At 54.2% G+C, this 17,819-nt stretch overlaps 1 protein-coding gene across 1 annotated transcript in view; it reads left to right on the top strand.

The window, feature by feature from the left end:
- dot1l (DOT1-like histone H3K79 methyltransferase) overlaps positions 1-16,866 on the top strand; it is a 37,180-nt gene extending 20,314 nt beyond the window's left edge. Inside the window, exons 17-28 of the mRNA XM_064330332.1 lie at positions 431-568; positions 1,190-1,315; positions 1,496-1,947; positions 2,548-2,656; positions 2,913-3,059; positions 3,165-3,246; positions 5,105-5,679; positions 6,334-6,542; positions 7,738-7,802; positions 8,214-8,915; positions 10,065-10,809; positions 11,407-16,866. Coding sequence (XP_064186402.1) covers positions 431-568; positions 1,190-1,315; positions 1,496-1,947; positions 2,548-2,656; positions 2,913-3,059; positions 3,165-3,246; positions 5,105-5,679; positions 6,334-6,542; positions 7,738-7,802; positions 8,214-8,915; positions 10,065-10,687 — 3,228 coding nt within the window. The 3' untranslated portion in view covers positions 10,688-10,809; positions 11,407-16,866. The remainder of the gene's footprint in view (positions 1-430; positions 569-1,189; positions 1,316-1,495; positions 1,948-2,547; positions 2,657-2,912; positions 3,060-3,164; positions 3,247-5,104; positions 5,680-6,333; positions 6,543-7,737; positions 7,803-8,213; positions 8,916-10,064; positions 10,810-11,406) is intronic.
- The last annotated feature ends 953 nt before the right edge of the window (positions 16,867-17,819 follow it).

Here is a 17,819-nt window from a genome sequence, read left to right as displayed (position 1 = left end):
CACACATACTCACACACGCACACAGCGTGCACTTGCACATCGTGCACACACACATACTCACACATACGCACAACGTGCATACGCACACATACTCACACACGTACACACACACACACACACACATGTTCCCATGTGCTCACACACATGCACGTGCGTACACTTGCGCATATGCTCACACTCTCTCTCACACACACACACACACACAGGGGGATATACCCAGGAAAATAAATCCTCAGAAATTACACTGCTGAAATTGTTACATTTGAAATTGTTGCTTTGCCCCCCCCATCCACCCACCCCACCTGCGAATATATGCGACGAGTCCTGCAGCTGGTGTGCTCCAGCGCTCTGTTGACTGGAGTGTGTCTGTAGACCGTGTCTGTAGACCGTGGTGTCAGTGGGCCTGTCTCTCCCTGTGCCCCCGCCCCAGCTGGGAGTGAAGGCGGTGACTGTGGAGGACCTGCTCCAGGCCCAGAAGGAGATCGCAGCGCACAACCGGCAGCTGCAGGAGCAGACCAGGCAGCTGGAGAAGGACAACGCGGAGCTGCGGGATCAAAGCCTGCTCCTGGTGAGGAGGCGCGCTGTGCCACAGCGCCTCCTGTAGGGAGGCTCGCCTGGCTCGTTCCGCTCTGCTGTTTCTATAGCAACAGCTTGTGCTCCTCCACCTGCCGTCATGCAGTGCCTCAGTTTCTCTGGCAACACATGAGCTGTGTCCTGCCAGGGGATAGGGACTTATCCGTGTGTGTGTGTGTGTGTGTGTGTGTGTGTTCCTCTGATTGTTTTGTCTGTGTGTCTCTGGCTGCGTGTGTGTGTCTGGTTGTCTGTGTGCGTGTGTGTGTGTGTGTTTGTGTGTGTGTGTGTCTGGCTGTGTGTGTGTGCGTGTGCGTCTGGTTGTCTGTGTGTGTGTGTGTGTGTGTGTCTGGTTGTCTGTGTGTGTGTCTGGCTGTCTGTGTGTGTGTGTGTGTGTGTGTGTCTGGCTGTGTGCGTGTGTGTCTGGTTGTCTGTGTGTGTGTGTCTGTGTGTGTGTGCGTCTGGTTGTCTGTGTGTGTGTCTGGCTGTGTGTGTGTCTGGTTGTCTGTGTGTGTGTCTGGCTGTGTGTGTGTGTGTGTGTGTCTGGCTGTGTGTGTGTGTGTGTGTATGTCTGGCTGTGTGTGTGTGTGTGCGCGTGCATGTGTGTGTGTTTCTGCAGCTGAAGTCTCGCTGTGAGGAGCTGAAGCTGGACTGGGGCACTCTGTGTTTGGAGAGCCTGCTGAAGGAGATGCAGACCCTGCGCAGGCAGATCTGTGAGAACCAGCGCCACTACCTGGAGCTGCAGGTAACTGCGCCCTGAGTTCAGCTGGAGCACACAGTGATCAGAGCCATTCCTCTGCACTCCTGCCAAGCGCTGTTTTTCACTTGTACCTTTTTAAAAGAAGGCATTGATCAGCGGTCTGGGGTCTTTGGACACGGTCCTTGCAGTGTCGGGTGCTGAGCGCCCCCTGGTGTCTGTTTCCAGATCAGCATCGTGGAGCTGGAGACGAGCCAGAGGCAGCAGGAGCTACTGCAGCTCAAGTCCTACAGCCCCTGCGACGAGCCCCTCTACCGCAAGAGCCTCCCCAGCCTGGACCCCCGGCCCCCGCGGGAGCCCGGCACGCCCAAGCTGGGCCTGGTCGCCACGGCGATGAACGGGCTGAGCCCGGAGCTTTCCATGAACGGCACGGCCTCGCCCTGCGAGCGGGCCGGGGGCGGGGGCGGGGGCGGGGGCAAGCCCGAGCTCCTGTCCCGCTACCTGCCCATCTCCCCCGAGCACGACATCGTGCCCCCCACCCCCGACGCCCGCCACCGGCAGCTGGGGCACGCGCTGCCCGACTACACCCGCTTCTCGCCCGCCAAGATCGCCCTGCGCCGCCACCTCAACCAGGACCCCGGCAACGCCCCCTTCCGCAGCCCCGGGGCCTTCACACACAGGTCAGATAGTGTTTCTGTGTGTGTGTGTGTCCGTGTGTGTGTGTGTGTGTGTGTGTGTGTGTGTGTGTGAGTCTGTGTGTGCTTATGTACTGTATGTATATGCAGCGTGTGTGTGTGTGCGCGCTTGCAGTAGTAGTTAGATGTGCGTGTTTGATGTGTGTGTGGTTGTGTACTGTATGCATATGCAGTATGTGTGTGTGTGCATGTGTATGTGTGTGTGCACATAGAGTAACTGTGTGTGTGTGTGTGCATAGTCAGTAACAGTTGTGTGTGTGCATATACAGTAACAGTTATGTGTGTGTGTGTGTGTGTGCATATACAGTAACAGTTATGTGTGTGTGTGTGTTTGGTGTGTGTGTGTGTATGGTGTGTGTGTGTGTGTGTGTGTGTGTGTGTGTGTGTGTGTGTGTGTGCATATAGAGTAACAGTGTGTGTGTGTGTGTGTATGGTGTGTGTATGGTGTGTGTATGGTGTGTGTGTGTGTGTGTGTGTGCATATAGAGTAACAGTGGTGTGTGTGTGTGTGTGTGTGTGTGTGTGGTGTGTGTGTGTGTGTGTGTGTGTGTGTGTGCATATAGCGTAACAGTGGTGTGTTTTGCAGGGGAGACCTTGCCATGGTGTCACCTCCTCCCCTGGGGATAAAGCAAGGCTGCCCATCGCCCAGCTCTCCTGACACACAACAGAGCGCCACGCCCAAGTCTGCAGAAAGGGTAACCCTCACACACTGCCGAGACTCTGTGTGTGTGTGTGTGTATGTGTGTGTGTGAGAGAGAGTGTGTGTGTGCACGTGTCTGTGTGTGTGCATACGTACGTGAGTCTGCCTGTGTGTGTGTGTGTGTGTGTGTGTGTGTGTGGTGTGTGTGCGCTCTGGTGCATGTCTCCTTGCTTGCGTGTGTGTGTGTGCGCATGCTCACTAATGCGCGTTTACGCTGGCGTGTGACACCTGCTTTCTCCGCCCCTCTGTAGGCGTGTAAGGAGAAGAGCCCGGCGGTTGCCGGGGATACCATCACCAGCCTGCCAATCAGCATCCCCCTCAGCACTGTGCACCCCAGCAAGCTGCCCGTCAGCATCCCCCTCGCCAGCGTGGTGCTGCCCAGCCGGGCCGAGAGACTGGTGGGTGGCTTTCCGCACGCGCTCAGTAGGGCCAGTGCCCCCTGCTTCCGTCTGTCTGCTGCCTCTGACTCCGCCCCTGACTCCGCCTCTCTCCCCTCTCTGCAGAGGAACACGCCCAGTCCGGTTTTCCAGGGCCGGGACCCCACGGCTCAGAGCAACGGCAAGCAGCCGCACACCCCTACCTCAGGTACGAGCCAGCCCCACACCCCTACCTCAGGTACGAGCCAGCCCCCCACACCACTACCTCAGGTACGAGCTAGCCCCACACCCCTACCTCAGGTATGAGCCAGCCGCACACCCCTACCTCAGGTACGAGCCAGCCCCACACCCCCACACCCCTACCTCAGGTACGAGCCAGCCCCACACCCCTACCTCAGGTACCAGCTAGCCCCACACCCCTACCTCAGGTATGAGCCAGCCCACACCCTACCTCAGGTACGAGCCAGCCCCACACCCCTACCTCAGGTACGAGCCAGCCCCACACCCCTACCTCAGGTACCAGCTAGCGCCACACCCTACCTCAGGTACCAGCTAGCCCCACACCCCTACCTCAGGTACCAGCTAGCGCCCACACCCCTACCTCAGGTACGAGCCAGCCCCACACCCCTACCTCAGGTACCAGCTAGCCCCACACCCTACCTCAGGCACCAGCTAGCCCCACACCCCTACCTCAGGTACCAGCCACCCCCACACCCCTACCTCAGGTACCAGCCACCCCCACACCCCTACCTCAGGTACCAGCTAGCCCCACACCCCTACCTCAGGTACCAGCCACCCCCACCCCTACCTCAGGTACCAGCTAGCCCCACACCCCTACCTCAGGTACCAGCTAGCGCCACACCCCTACCTCAGGTACGAGCCAGCCCCACACCCCTACCTCAGGTATGAGCTAGCCCCACACCCCTACCTCAGGTACGAGCCAGCCCCACACCCCTACCTCAGGTACGAGCCACCCACACCCCTACCTCAGGCACCAGCTAGCCCCACACCCCTACCTCAGGTACCAGCTAGCCCCACACCCCTACCTCAGGTACGAGCTAGCCCCACACCCCTACCTCAGGTACGAGCCAGCCCCACACCCCTACCTCAGGTACCAGCTAGCGCCACACCCCTACCTCAGGTACCAGCTAGCCCCACACCCCTACCTCAGGTACCAGCTAGCGCCCCACACCCCTACCTCAGGTACGAGCCAGCCCCACACCCCTACCTCAGGTACCAGCTAGCCCCACACCCCTACCTCAGGCACCAGCTAGCCCCACACCCCTACCTCAGGTACCAGCCACCCCCACACCCCTACCTCAGGTACCAGCCACCCCCACACCCCTACCTCAGGTACCAGCTAGCCCCACACCCCTACCTCAGGTACCAGCCAGCGCCACACCCCTACCTCAGGTACGAGCCAGCCCCACACCCCTACCTCAGGTACCAGCTAGCCCCACACCCCTACCTCAGGTATGAGCTAGCGCCCCACACCCCTACCTCAGGTACGAGCCAGCCCCACACCCCTACCTCAGGTACGAGCCACCCCCACACCCCTACCTCAGGCACCAGCTAGCCCCACACCCCTACCTCAGGTACCAGCCACCCCCACACCCCTACCTCAGGCACCAGCTAGCCCCACACCCCTACCTCAGGTACCAGCCACCCCCACACCCCTACCTCAGGTACGAGCCAGCCCCACACCCCTACCTCAGGTAGGAGCTAGCGCCTCTACGGCTCTGCGCTAACACAGCGGTTTGCTGCCCTGGTCCTCGCAGTCAGAGGTTATTCTGGTTATCCTCGGCACCGATGCGCTCACAAGCCTCTGATCAGCAGCATGTACAGCCAGTGGCGTTCGCACCCGCCCACGGAGTGCTGCTGTTACTCAGCTAGCCGACACATAGCCGTCATGTCAGATCGTGTGCGCGAGGGGTGCAAATCGAGTACCTGAGGCTGGAATGAAAAGCAGAAACGGATGAAGCGGGTCCAGGAGCGGGGCTCCCCCTGGTCGGGGTGAAGGTGGTGAACGGGCTGGGTGCTGATCAGCCTCGCGTCTCCTCCCTCAGGGTTCTCCTCGGGTTCTGTGATGGTGAACGGTGGCTCTCACTCCGGATCCTTCTCCCTGGACCACGATTCGGCCTCCTCCTCCCCGCCCCCCCACTGCACCCCCCCGTCGGGCCTGCAGGGGCGCCCCTCCGGCTACAGCCCCCCGCCGGGCACCGGGGGGGTGCTGCAGTACGCCGACGGCCCCCCCAGAATCCTCCCCGAGACGGGGCCCGGCGGCCGGCAGGCGGAGTCCGACTCGGAGCCCCTCCACGAGAGCGAGGCCAAGCGCCGCATCTTCTTCTCCTCGTCCTCCTCCTCCTCCTCCTCCTCCTCGTCCTCCTCCTCGTCCTCCCGCCAGCACCACGGCAAGCAAGGGCAGAATCACCACGGCAACCACCACGGCAACCACCACCACCATCACCACCACCACCACTCGCCCGGCTCCGCCTCGCACGAGGGCCGCAAGCGGGGGCGGCGGAAGCGCGGCTCGGCGGGCGGGCCCCCTCCCGGAGGCTCCTCCCCCAAGAGGCGGTCCTTCCCTGGAGTGGGCGGGGTCAACCACCCCTCTGGCTCCCCCCTCAACATCAACTCCATGGTGAGCCATGAAACTGCGGTTGTTGGGTTGGGTGCCTGTAACGGGCAGAGAGCCCTTCAGACTTTGGATTCAAGTACGTATATGTTGTGGATTCAAATATTTTTCTACGCTTTACTGATCTTGTCTGGTGTATTGGAACCAATGAAATGCTCTCAGAAAGTGCAAACCCTGCCTTCTGGTCATGTTGGCAGGCTCAATTACACCAGACATGATCAATAGAGCACAGAAAAGTATTCGAATCTGAAACAAAGACGTGTTTGAACCAGGTCTGGACCACTGTAATAAGCATTTTACTGCAATACATGATTACTCATACGTTTCGTAACCTGCAGATTTTTGGTTCTGGCACACAAGGCTTTGCGAGAAAGTGAATGAATAGCATTGATAGACAATCCTAGAAGGACACTATTCATATAATACTTGGCAGTTAGTTTATTTACGCGAAGAATGAGTTGGTTGGCGTCACTCTCTGTTTTCACCAAAATATTTTCATTGCGGGTCCACGTGTAGTTCACAGCTCGTAAGCGGATCGCTTCCTCAGGGAGCTGTCAGATGAAAAAGATGAGTCTAAATGAATAACGTAGTGCTGACGTTGCCGTGGAGACCGACCCTCTCGCCCCCCTGTGCCCTAAACTCTCCGCTCGGGCCCGGCAGGTGAACAACATTAACCAGCCGCTGGACATCGCCGCCATCTCTTCCCCCGAGCAGGCGGGGGGGAGCCCGTGCGGGACGGACCTGGACCAGCCCCCCGTCCTGAAGAGGGAGTGGCCCGTGGAGCTCAACGGCTCGGGGCGCTACTCCTCCCCGCCCAGCTCGGACGACGAGGACCCGGGCTACCCCGCCGACAGCTCCACTCTACCCACGTACCGACACAGCTCCAGTCCAAATCACAGTGACCCGACACCAACCACCACTAATGTCCACATACAGTGACCCGACACAAGAAACGAATGGCTAGGCTTGTAATGTCCCCACAAATACACAGTGACCTGACACACAAACACACCGCTAGGCTTGTAATGTCCCCACAAATACACAATAACCTGACACGCAAACACACCGCTAGGCTTGTAATGTCCCCACAAATACACAGTAACCTGACACACAAACACACCGCTAGGCTTGTAATGTCCCCACAAATACACAGTAACCCCACAAACCAGCTGAAATGCCCACAACAATACTGACCAAGACACTAGGCTTGTAATGTCCCCACAAATCACAGTAACCTGACACCAAACACACCGCTAGGCTTGTAATGTCCCCACAAATACACAATAACCTGACACCAAACACACCTAGCTTGTAATGTCCCCACAAATACACAATAACCTGACACCAAACACACCGCTAGGCTTGTAATGTCCCCACAAATAACAGTACCTGACACACAACACACCCTAGGCTTGTAATGTCCCCACAAATACACAATAACCTGACACGAAACACACCGCTAGGCTTGTATGTCCCCACAAATACACAGTAACCTGACACACAAACACACCATTAGGCTTGTAATGTCCCCACAAATACACAATAACCTGACACACAAACAAACAGCTAGGCTTGTAATGTCCCCACAAATACACAGTGACCTGACACAAGAAACGAATGGCTAGGCTTGTAATGTCCCCACAAATACACAATAACCTGACACACAAGCACACCGCTAGGCTTGTAATGTCCCCACAAATACACAGTAACCTGACACGCAAACACACCGCTAGGCTTGTAATGTCCCCACAAATACACAATAACCTGACACACAAACACACTGCTAGGCTTGTAATGTCTATGCCTCATGGTACCCATAAGCATACAGTGACCTGACACACAGACACAAACGCACAGCTAAGCTGTAATGTTTAGTAATGGTTGCAGGTTCAATTCCCAGCCAGAGTCCTGGCATTGTGCCCTCGACCCAGGTACTTACTTGCCTCTATGTATCCAGTTGTATAAATGGACAGTATGGGAAAGAAAAACAACGTTAAGCTTGTAAGTCGCTTTGGAACAGGAACGTTCGTTAAGGGGTTTAATTGTAATTGCTTTGCCTCGCAGGATCGAGAGGAAGATCGCCACCATCTCCCTGGAGAGCAGAGACAGCCCCCTGAAGGGGGGGGAAGGTGAGCAGGGGAGAGAGACGCCATTCACCGCTGCCTTTTAAAGGAGAAAAGACAGCGTTGGTTTAACGTTAAATTAGGGTTTTCCTTCCCTCCGTGCGGCAGTCACATGCTGTGCTGTCGTTTATTTGGGTTTTTGTCACGTCTACACGGTTTCCTGCACTCAGAATTTCACACTTGGACTCAGAATATACACGTCTAGCATCTCTTCAGCGACTCTGGGCTTTGCTGTGTTGTCAAGCACACAGTTTTTTTTTGTTTTGTCGCGTTTAGTCACTTACTCGGTGCGTGTGTGGTGTCTATGTGTTCGCGCGCGTGTGTGTGTGTGTGTGGTGTGTGCATGTGCGGTGTGTGTGTGTGTGTGTGTGTGTGTGTGTGTGTGTGTGTGGGGTGTGTGTGTTCCTCTCTCAGGAGGTGGCTCGCTGGGGCGGAGATCCGGAAACAGCAGCAGTGAGGTCTCCTCTTCCTCGTCTTCCTCTTCCTCGACCTCCTCCAGCAAGTGGAAGTCTACCTTCTCCCCGATCTCCGACCTCAAGCAGCCCCCGGCCGACCCCAGGCAGGGGGGCTCCCCCTTTGGGGTGGGCGGGGCCCGGGGCGGAGGAGGCGGGACCGACTCAGACTCGGATCACAAGCAGCAGCAGCAGCAGCAGCAGCGGAGGGGGGAGGGAGGGGCCCCGGACTCCACGCACCCCTCCGGGACCCCCTTCCTGAACCACAACCCCTTCCTCAGCCAGGACCCCAGCCAGGGGTGCCGCGGGGGGGCGGCAGGGGGGGGTCCCGACCGGCAGCCGAAGCAGAAGGCCCCCAGGGACTGGGAGCTGAAGCCCGGCAGCCAGAACCTGTTCATCTCCGCGGCGACGGCGGCGGCGGCGGTGGGCGGGGCCGTCCTCGGCGGGAAGGGGGGCGTGGCCGCGGTGGTCTCCTCCGCCCCCGGGGTCGCCGTAGGACAGTACCTGGGGGGGCAGTTCCCCCTGGGGGGCACCTCGGTCCTCCACCCTCTGTTCGGGGGGCAGACGCCCGTTTCGGGGGGTGCGTCGGGGGCGCCCCGCCTGGTGAACGGACACACTTCCCTGGGGGCCTTCTCCACCACGGGCCTGGCCGGGGGCGCTGCAGGAGGTGAGCCCCTCGAAACGCCCTAACCCGTCCCGTTACAGCCCGTTAGCACGTTAGCCGTCCCGTCGTCCGGGCTCCCGGCGGGAGAGCCGCAGGTAGGTGTGAAGCCCCGCCCCTGCCTGATCGCTCCGCCCCCCCCCTGCTGCTCGCTTTGCCGTTTGATTGGCAGCTCGGCCACCGCTACCGCACACCCAGGGAAAATGGCTCTGTTTCCCCCAAACCCCCCCCCCCCCCGTCCTCACCGACCGCGACCCCCACAGGCACAGAAAGACGCTAACGCTACACAGGCCTGCGGAAATATCTCAGCTGGTAACAGCTCTCGTGTATTCTGTACTGGTTCCACAAACTTACATGACCGATATGCAGGTGCATTGCCCTGTGTACATCTACCACATTCCCGTAGGTTACGTCTCTAAGGAAAGCCTGCGGGAAACGTAATAGCAGTCCTAGCGAGACAGCTGCAGGATTCTGTACCCTTTTTACCCCCCCCCCCGCAGAGTTTGACTGCTCCCCCCCCGAGCCTGCGAGCCTGAAAGCCTCCTCAGCAGGGTCCTCTTCCCTGGGTGTCTCTGACTGTTTTGTTTTAGACGCAGACATTTCTCTCTGAACTCCAGACCTTCACGCCTGGCTCGCTCACGCAGGGCCGGTTTGGTCTTGGATCTGAGGGGAATGTCTGCCTGCTTTCTGTGTGCTTGTCTGCTATGCACAACCTGGCTGAGCCCCCCCATCTCTCTCCCTCCCCCATCTTTCTCTCTCTCTCTCCCCCATCTCTGTCCCTCCCCATCTCTCTCTCTCTCTCTCTCTCTCCCCCATCTTTCTCTCTCTCTCTCCCCCATCTCTGTCCCTCCCCATCTCTGTCTCTCTCTCTCCCCCCATCTCTGTCCCTCCCCATCTCTCTCTCTCTTTCTCTCTCCCCCATCTCTGTCCCTCCCCATCTCTGTCTCTCTCTCTCCCCCATCTCTGTCCCTCCCATCTCTCTCTCTCTCTCTCTCTCTCCCCATCTCTGTCCCTCCCCATCTCTCTCTCTCTCTCTCCCCCATTTCTGTCCCTCCCCTCTCCTCTCTCTCTCTCTCTCTCTCCTGCCCCCTCTCTCTCTCTCTCTCTCTCTCTCTCCCCCCCCCCCCCCCCCTCCCCCCCGCTGTGTATCTGCAGGTATATTTCACCACGTGGTGCCTTCAGTTTCCTCTCGGCAGTTTGGGGCCTCCTTGCCGGTCCCCGGGGCCCTCAGCTCTCTGCTCAGTCTCTCCTCCCAGGCCCCGTCCCAGCAGAGCGGCCCCCTGGGGCCCGCCTTCCTCAGCTCCGCGCCCTCCTCCTCCTCCTCTTCCTCAGCCCCGCCCCTCTCCCAGACGCAGCCCAGCCGCACCCAGACCGTCCTGCACTCCCCGCAGGCCCCGCCCCTCTCCCTGCCCCCGCCCCCTCCCCTGCTGACTGCCGCCTCCACCCCCCCGCCCCCCGAGCCGGCCCAGTCCCGCGGGCCCCACCCCGCGCCCCCCCACCACCACCACCAGAGAGCGCTGCCTTCGTCCCTCTCCCTCTCTGTGCCCTCCTCATCCTCCGCTTTGGTGTCCGCTGGCTCCGCCCCCGCCGCTGCTTCCTCCCTCCCCCCCTCCTCCTCGCGCGCTTTCACGGTGCACCACCCTCCCCTGCCGGCCCCGCGCTCCGCCCCTGCCCCTCCCCTGCCCCACGGCGGCGGCGGGGGGGGCGGCGTGGGCATGTGGCGGACTTTGGGGATGCAGTCCCCGTACGTGGCCTCAGCCAGCCCCCGGCCCAGATAGGGCGCGGGGCGAGGGGTTCGGGGGGGGGGGTAAGGGGGGCGGGAGGGAGGGACACGGGACGGGGGGGCTGGCTGGCTGTGCCGTGTGCTTCCCCATCCTGCTGCTCAGTCCGGGAATAAAAGGTGAGTCTGCTGTTGGGGGGGGGGGGGTGGGAGGTTTGTGTGGGGGTGTCAGTAAGGGCGCTTTGATTCTCCCACATGTATGTGTGTGTGTGTGTGTGTGTGTGTGTGTGTGTGTGTGTGTGTGTGAGAACAGCTTGTACAGTCGTGGGTTGCTTTGCGGAGATGTGCAGGGTCATGAACCTGAAACATCCAAAAAAAAAAACAAAAGGAGAGCAGCCCACGTTTGGTGACGGCCGCTGACTCAGACGCTCAGCGCTGCCTGAGGAGGGCCAGACTGTTCGGAACACGCCGTTTTAAAACCCCAGAGTCTGCAGCCGATATTTCTTTCATTCTCAGCCTGTTTTAAGCGCTAGTCACAGTTTATTTTTGTCATGCCCAAAGCCTGCTGGTAAAAATGCAGATGGCGCGCTCGCTTCCGCTAGCACTGGCTGCTCGCTTCAGTGCGCTTGCATGGGGTTCAGAGGGAAGCTCATTGGACACTCCAGCGTTTCGTCCTGATTTGCTGATAAAAGCAGCTGACCCCTGTGCCCAATGGCAGGGCTTCGTCCGTATGCTGATGTCCTGTTGTGTTGTTTTTTTTTTCCCCCTCTGTGGTAGGTAACTGAAGAAATCTACCTCAACCCTATTATCAGACCTATGCAAATGGACAGGTGTGGACCAAGGAGGTGTGGCCCTCTACTCACAGTCTGGTGCTCCCTCTCATCACTGATTGGTGCTCCCTCTCATCACAGACTGGTGCTGCCTCCAATCACAGACTGGTGCTCTCTGTCATCCTCTCATCACAGTCTGGTGCTCCCTCCAATCACAGACCGACCGGTGCTCTCCGTCATCCTCCAACCACAGACTGGTGCTCTCTTGACTTCTGAGCCGCCTCTCTCATTGGCTGCGTGTTCAAAACAAAACAAAACAAAACAAAAACAAAAAGAACGAAACAAAAACGCACGTGCAGCTCCACTATACATTCATACACTCAGCCAGTCCTGAGCGGCGTCGAGACGGCCCAGCCCTGCGTGCGTGCGTGTGTGTGTGTGCGTGCGTGCGTGCGTGTGTGCGTGCGTACCTGGCAGGGAGGAGGGAGGAGGGGGCTGGGGGGCTGTAGCCTGGTCACACTTGAGAGAGGCATCCACAGCAGTCTCTGCACCCCTGGAAGAGAGAGATTAGATCAAACCCGGCGGTGATCTTTACGGGAATAACCTCACGTTTCATCTCCTTGGCATGCTGAATATTACGCGTTACAGCATTAATATTCATTGCTGCTAAAGTGCATTAATAAGTAAATATCCCACAGCGCAGTCGGATGTGGGTTTTGCAGTCCCAGTTTGGTGAGCGTTAACAGGAAGTTAAAACGACAAGATACTGGCTGGTGTGTTTTTGTTTTAGAACCAGATCTGCTCTTTCCAGCTCGGTTGTAGGCATTATAGATCACAGGTCGTTAGGGTGTGAGTGAGTTGGGTTTGCTGTTAATTGAGTGTCACTGAGAGCAGAACCCAAATAGAAAGCGGGAAACGTACCAGAGACTGTTACACAAAAAACATGCCGACCATTATTATAACCGAAATGGGAAGTCAACCAATGTGATGTTTTCAAATCTCTTCCTTGTGGAATCTCCATATGTTCCTGGAATTAACATAATAATAAGCAATATTGATCATGCCACAGGCGTCTGGGTTTCTGACTGAGTGACAGATCCATCGTGTGCGGTGGTCTGTACGGTCCGTGCCCTGTCCGTACCGTACGTAAGTTTGCTGCTGCGTTTAGTGTGAGGTTGGTTTGCTTAGGGTGCCTGCTTTTAGGGGTGTCGGTGTTTTGGGTGCTCTTAAGTCTGCATCAGGGAGTGATGGGGCCCTTGGCACCTCTTACTGGGGCTGGCATTTTATTTTCGGTTGAGTTGTGTGTCCTTTAGTACAATGCACCAAATATAATGTTAATCAAATACCCCCCCGCCCAGGAACAATGCGAAAAACTTTATTTGACTGTTAATAAATGTTTTTAAAATAACAAACTGTCGTCGTATGTAGGTAAGAGTAGATACGGTGCGGTGAGTGGAGGTGAGGAGGGTTTCTGCCGGTGCCGCACCCAACGTGTGACTGACGCTCCTCCCCTCCTCCAAATTAAAGGGACACACCCCCACAAACCCCCCCCCCCCCGCACACGGGGTCGGCCGGTCTGATGGCTAAGCTCAGGACAGACGCACGGACACGCACAGACACACGGACACCCAAAGCTGCTGACCGCGGAGCGCTGAGCCCCGCCTCCACCCGTGGAGCGCTAAGCCCCGCCTCCGCCTTGCCGCTCGGCGCCATTTTTGTTTTCTCGCCCTGGCCGGAGGATGGAGAACGGGACGCAGACGAGCCGGAGCGCCTCTCCTCGCCCCCGCCCCTCTCGACCGCGGGGCAGGGGGGGTCTCAGCGCGTCGCCTGTCTGTCGCCATGGCGCCGGCCTGTCTGGACCCAGTGGTATTCTGTCTCAGTTCCGTTCTCTCCGCTGCAGCGTAAAGGATCTTACATCACAGCGATCCACCGCCCCTTCCTCGTAAATGTTTAACTTATTTTACTACTTCTCTGGTGTGTGAAAATATGCATCTTTGAAAGCAACTTTGAGGTTTCTGTGGCGTTAATGGTGCTCTCCTCTCTGAATTTAACACTGGATATAATCATACCTGTGTGAGGTGTTGACAACGTACCACTGGTGTGGGCTCGGTGAGTCAGCAGCTTGTTTTTAACAAAAAAAAAAAAATGATTTTTTTTTTTTTTTTTTTTTAAGTCATTGAGAATCATGGTGCGAGTTTCCACGGTTACGGAGTACACAGCACGGTCACGTATGGAGCAGTCTGAGAATCATACGCACGCGCGGACCGGTCGTTAAAGCTGGGCTCTTATCCATTGTGGTGCTGCTGGGCGGTCTTGTGTTTTTAGCTCTCCCGCTGACCAGGCCGGTCCAGGTGTGGTTCGGCGTGGTTCGGCTGGCTGTAGAAGGCAAAGTGACCGTAGTCGATCCACAGGACTGCGAGAACACGCTCAGAACTGGGTCAGAACCAGGTTAGAACCCGGCTAGAACCCAGTAAGAACCGGGCTAGAACCCAGTCAGAACCGGGTCAGAACCTGAATAGAACCCAATCAGAACCAGGTCAGAACCCGGGTAGAACCCAGTCAGAACCGGGTCAGAACCCGGATAGAACCCAGTCAGAACCGGATAGAAGCGTAGCCACCGGTCCGCTTTTTACGGGTGAACTCCTCAGCTCCTCCGACTCGTTTTGGTCACACTCGTATGATTTATTTTGTATTTGAATTTTTTCTTTTTTTTTGTAGCAGCCAGCTGTCAGTCATCCCGACTATTACAGCTTAGTTTAAGAGAATTCTGCATAGAAATAAGACCTTTTATTATTATTATCATTATTAATAATGCAAGTCATTTTAAGCTTCCTTTCAAATCCACCGTCACCTTTGACCATTATACCTCTGCCTGCATCACAGACGAGGGGACCACGAAATAGTGGAGTGGCCGCGGGGGGGTGGGGGGATTGTATATTTATGTATGTACACTAAATGCATATAGATTGTCGATGAAGAATTTAGGCAATTGGACCAGGAGTGTCTGGAAAGCTATCCTTTTTAGTCAGGATAAAATTGTGAGAAATATATTTGCAGATGTAGGATGCGATGGTGTGTACAGTGAATTCAAAGCAAGCTTGTGTTAATTGATGTAAATGTGTGTGTGTGTGTTGTCACTGAGGCATAGTTTCTGCTGGTGTTGTGGGCATTTTTTGCCTTCAAATACGTGTATTAGCAAGGTTTTTTTTTATTTTTTATATATATTTGATTAAATAAAATCCTCTGTCAGTGTAGTTCTGCAGCCAGTCCAATCAACACGCGGGCTCGCACACGCACTCTCTAGTACAAACATTCTCACACACTGGGAAACTCACGAACGACAGTCAAACTACTGGGGACTTTTTTTTTTTTTTTTTAATTACTCATTTTGAACTTTTATTTTGTAATCAGTTTTCATAGAGAAGTATCGTACTGTGAAATGGAGTGACTCTCCTTAGACTGTATAATTGTTTATAATTTAGTTTATTATATTTATCCTGTAATTTTTTTTTTTTGTTTGTTTGTTTCCATGGTGATAATTGTATTGGGATTATTTCATTTTTCCCGAAAACATTAGAGCAAACGGTGTAGGACGCAATAGGTCTTAGGGTAAGTGACGCACAGTCTGAAGAAGAAAAAAAAAAAACAACTCTTGGTGCTACAATCTAATCTCCGGACTGTGCCTAATGTTATTTATGAAACATTAAGAACGTCAACAACAATTATTAGAAACATTTTGGTGCTTCTTGTACACAGGGAAGTTGTGTGCCATTTTGTGGCATTCCTTTGTTTGTGATATTTAAAAAATGTATTGTGTTAATAATGCAGGTGTTCTCTTTTAAGGCCTAGTGTGAACATACACTGCATGTTTCCATAAAGCCATCTGCTGAGCTTGGCACCGGGTCATTGATACAAATTAAGTTTTCACTAGGTATGTATGAGTGTGTGTGTGTGTATAATATATATACATGTATATACACACACACACGCACATACAAATAGATATGTACGTACATATATAGTGTGTTTGTGTATGACACAAAAGAAAACACGTTTTTTTTCTTTCTGAAAACTTGCTTCGGTTTCATTCAGGACAGTCTATCAATGCAGACAAGGTTGTATCATACTTCTGTATAAATAACCTGCAAAAAGGTCTTTAATTTATGAGTAGGCGGACGTTGTTGTTGACAAAGGAAAATACAGGCAAGGCCAAGTGCTTTTTGTGACGGGGATAATGGTGCATTTTCATTGGTGCTGAACAAAAACACCTGCGCAGCCAATAACATTGGTCGGACAGACTGATGTACGCTCGGGGGGGCGGGGAAACCGTTGCCGTGACGGCGACAGACCCAACAGAACACTGAGTTCACCTTGACTGTTCCATGCACTCAGTGTGGAGTTATGAGGCCTAATCAGCCACAGTCTACCGTCTCCCCCCGACTGCCTCTTAAATCACCAGTCTGTATACGACCCTCAACACAGGCATAGACATTTTTCTTTTCGGGTTGCGTGGTGTGTGGAGATAACGTAAGAATCATCGGTTCATGCTTTTTTGATTTTGCTTTACGTTTTGCTCTTCTTTTCTTAAACCTCTGGCTCTGTGAGATCGTTCGACATGGTGATGATGCCTTCTCTGTTTTTAAAAAACAAAAACAAACTGGTGCTGTTTTAACAATCGGAATACAACAACAGTGGGGAAAAATAAATAACTAGCTGGCGCATCTTATACCAAATTCCAGCGTTTTGAGACCTTACACTGGCTGCCTGTCCCAGGGCTGTCCGTGTCCTCTGCACCCCCTCATACGCCCCCCCCCCCCCCCCATTCCACAGTGTGAGCCTATAACTTCTAACTGTGATGTTTAAGAACTTGGACATTGCCGGGTAGTAGGACTACACATTACATGGGTCATAGTGTCTAGGCTTCCATTGGTCAGGTGTCCGTGTACAGTCTTCACTAACAGGAAATGACACGTGTGATGTATTGTACGTTTGTGTTTTGTGCATGTGCGTGCGGGTGTGTGTGTGTGTGTTTAATTTGCATCTGTGTCAAGGCTCGTCTAAGCTTTATAGTCACAATGCTTTTGAGAGGTTAAGGATGCTTTGTAACCAGGAATGTGTAATGACTATTTCTGTTCTGCGTGAAGTGTGGACTACAATATGTCCATATAGGACACGACCAGAAAAAGCTAGTCCTTTATTACCAGCACTGAGGGGTCTTTTGTAATTGTTGTTAATGTTGAACTTGTTACAGTTATGATTTATTCTCGATGTTTGATATAATTGCAGTCGTTATTGGTGTTTTTTTATGACAATAACTAAAGATTCAGATCAATTTTAATATCCTTAAACAGTAAGGTGCTCTCCTACACTTTAAACAAGGAACATGCAGCTAATGGGTTTAACGTGCCCTCTCTGATTGTGCTAAAGGAGAGATGAGCTTTTAATAAAATTACACGCGGAAGTTTGATTTTCTTTTTCATTTTTTCCCCCCCCACTTGGTGTTCCCGTGTACCTGATTTGCTTTCTTTTCCAGTCTGTGGTGGTAAAGCGTGTGGTTCGGGGGAAAGGGGGTTTCTGGGTTAACACATTAAATGCATTTTACAGTAACTGTTTGGCAGCTCTTTGACAATTTCTCTTCATATGTGGCACACTCTGCCGTAAGGGTAACTTGAAAAACCATGGTTTTCTTAAACGGTGGTCAGGCTCAGTTTCGGCTTGGAGTGCGCAGCATTGCCAATACCCCCTTAGGGGGGGTAACGGATGACCTGGATTTCCTGCTTTTGCCTTTATTCAAAGAAAAAAATAAAGAGAGACAATTATCCTCACTGATGATACAGAACTGTTTGGTTGTTACTTCCTGCAGTGCACTGCTCCATTCTAGTAATCACATCAGTCCATGAGATTCGTGTGAACAGTTGATGCTTTTGTAGAAAACGGGTCTGTACTGACTATTTTTAAATGTTTTTGTTTAAAAAAAAAAAAAAAAAAAAATTTTTAAATGGGCTTGCCCGGGTTATTTTGTTTTCAGTTTTGTAAGCTTTGATTAATTAGAGGGTTTTTGCAAAAGCTCCACCTGACGGAGGCGTGTTTTGATCAGTCCCGCTTCCGAACGTAGCGAAATGGTGTTTGGGGGGGGGGGGGGGCTTTGCGCTCCGTTGCCGGGGAGAAACGTTCTCTGGAGGTGAATGGCCAGGGTGTAGACCCCAGACACGGATACTACGGTGGCCTTTAAGAATACCAGACACCAAGGAGTAACAAACTCGCAATGACGGGGGAAAAAAATAGTATGTTTTACCAACCGAAACACCGCAGGGAAAAGACGTGGGTCATGTGGTAAATACATGGGTGGCGTGCTGTAAGTTAAAAATGAGGACGTGGGTAAGTGACCTATCACAGGTCTCTGTTCTGTGAGTTGAAGTC

This window comes from Anguilla rostrata, chromosome 4, assembly GCF_018555375.3.
Source record: "Anguilla rostrata isolate EN2019 chromosome 4, ASM1855537v3, whole genome shotgun sequence".
Classification (NCBI taxonomy): domain Eukaryota; kingdom Metazoa; phylum Chordata; class Actinopteri; order Anguilliformes; family Anguillidae; genus Anguilla; species Anguilla rostrata.
The sequence above is the reverse complement of the archived record's forward strand: the minus strand, read 5'-3'. Positions and strand labels throughout refer to the sequence as shown.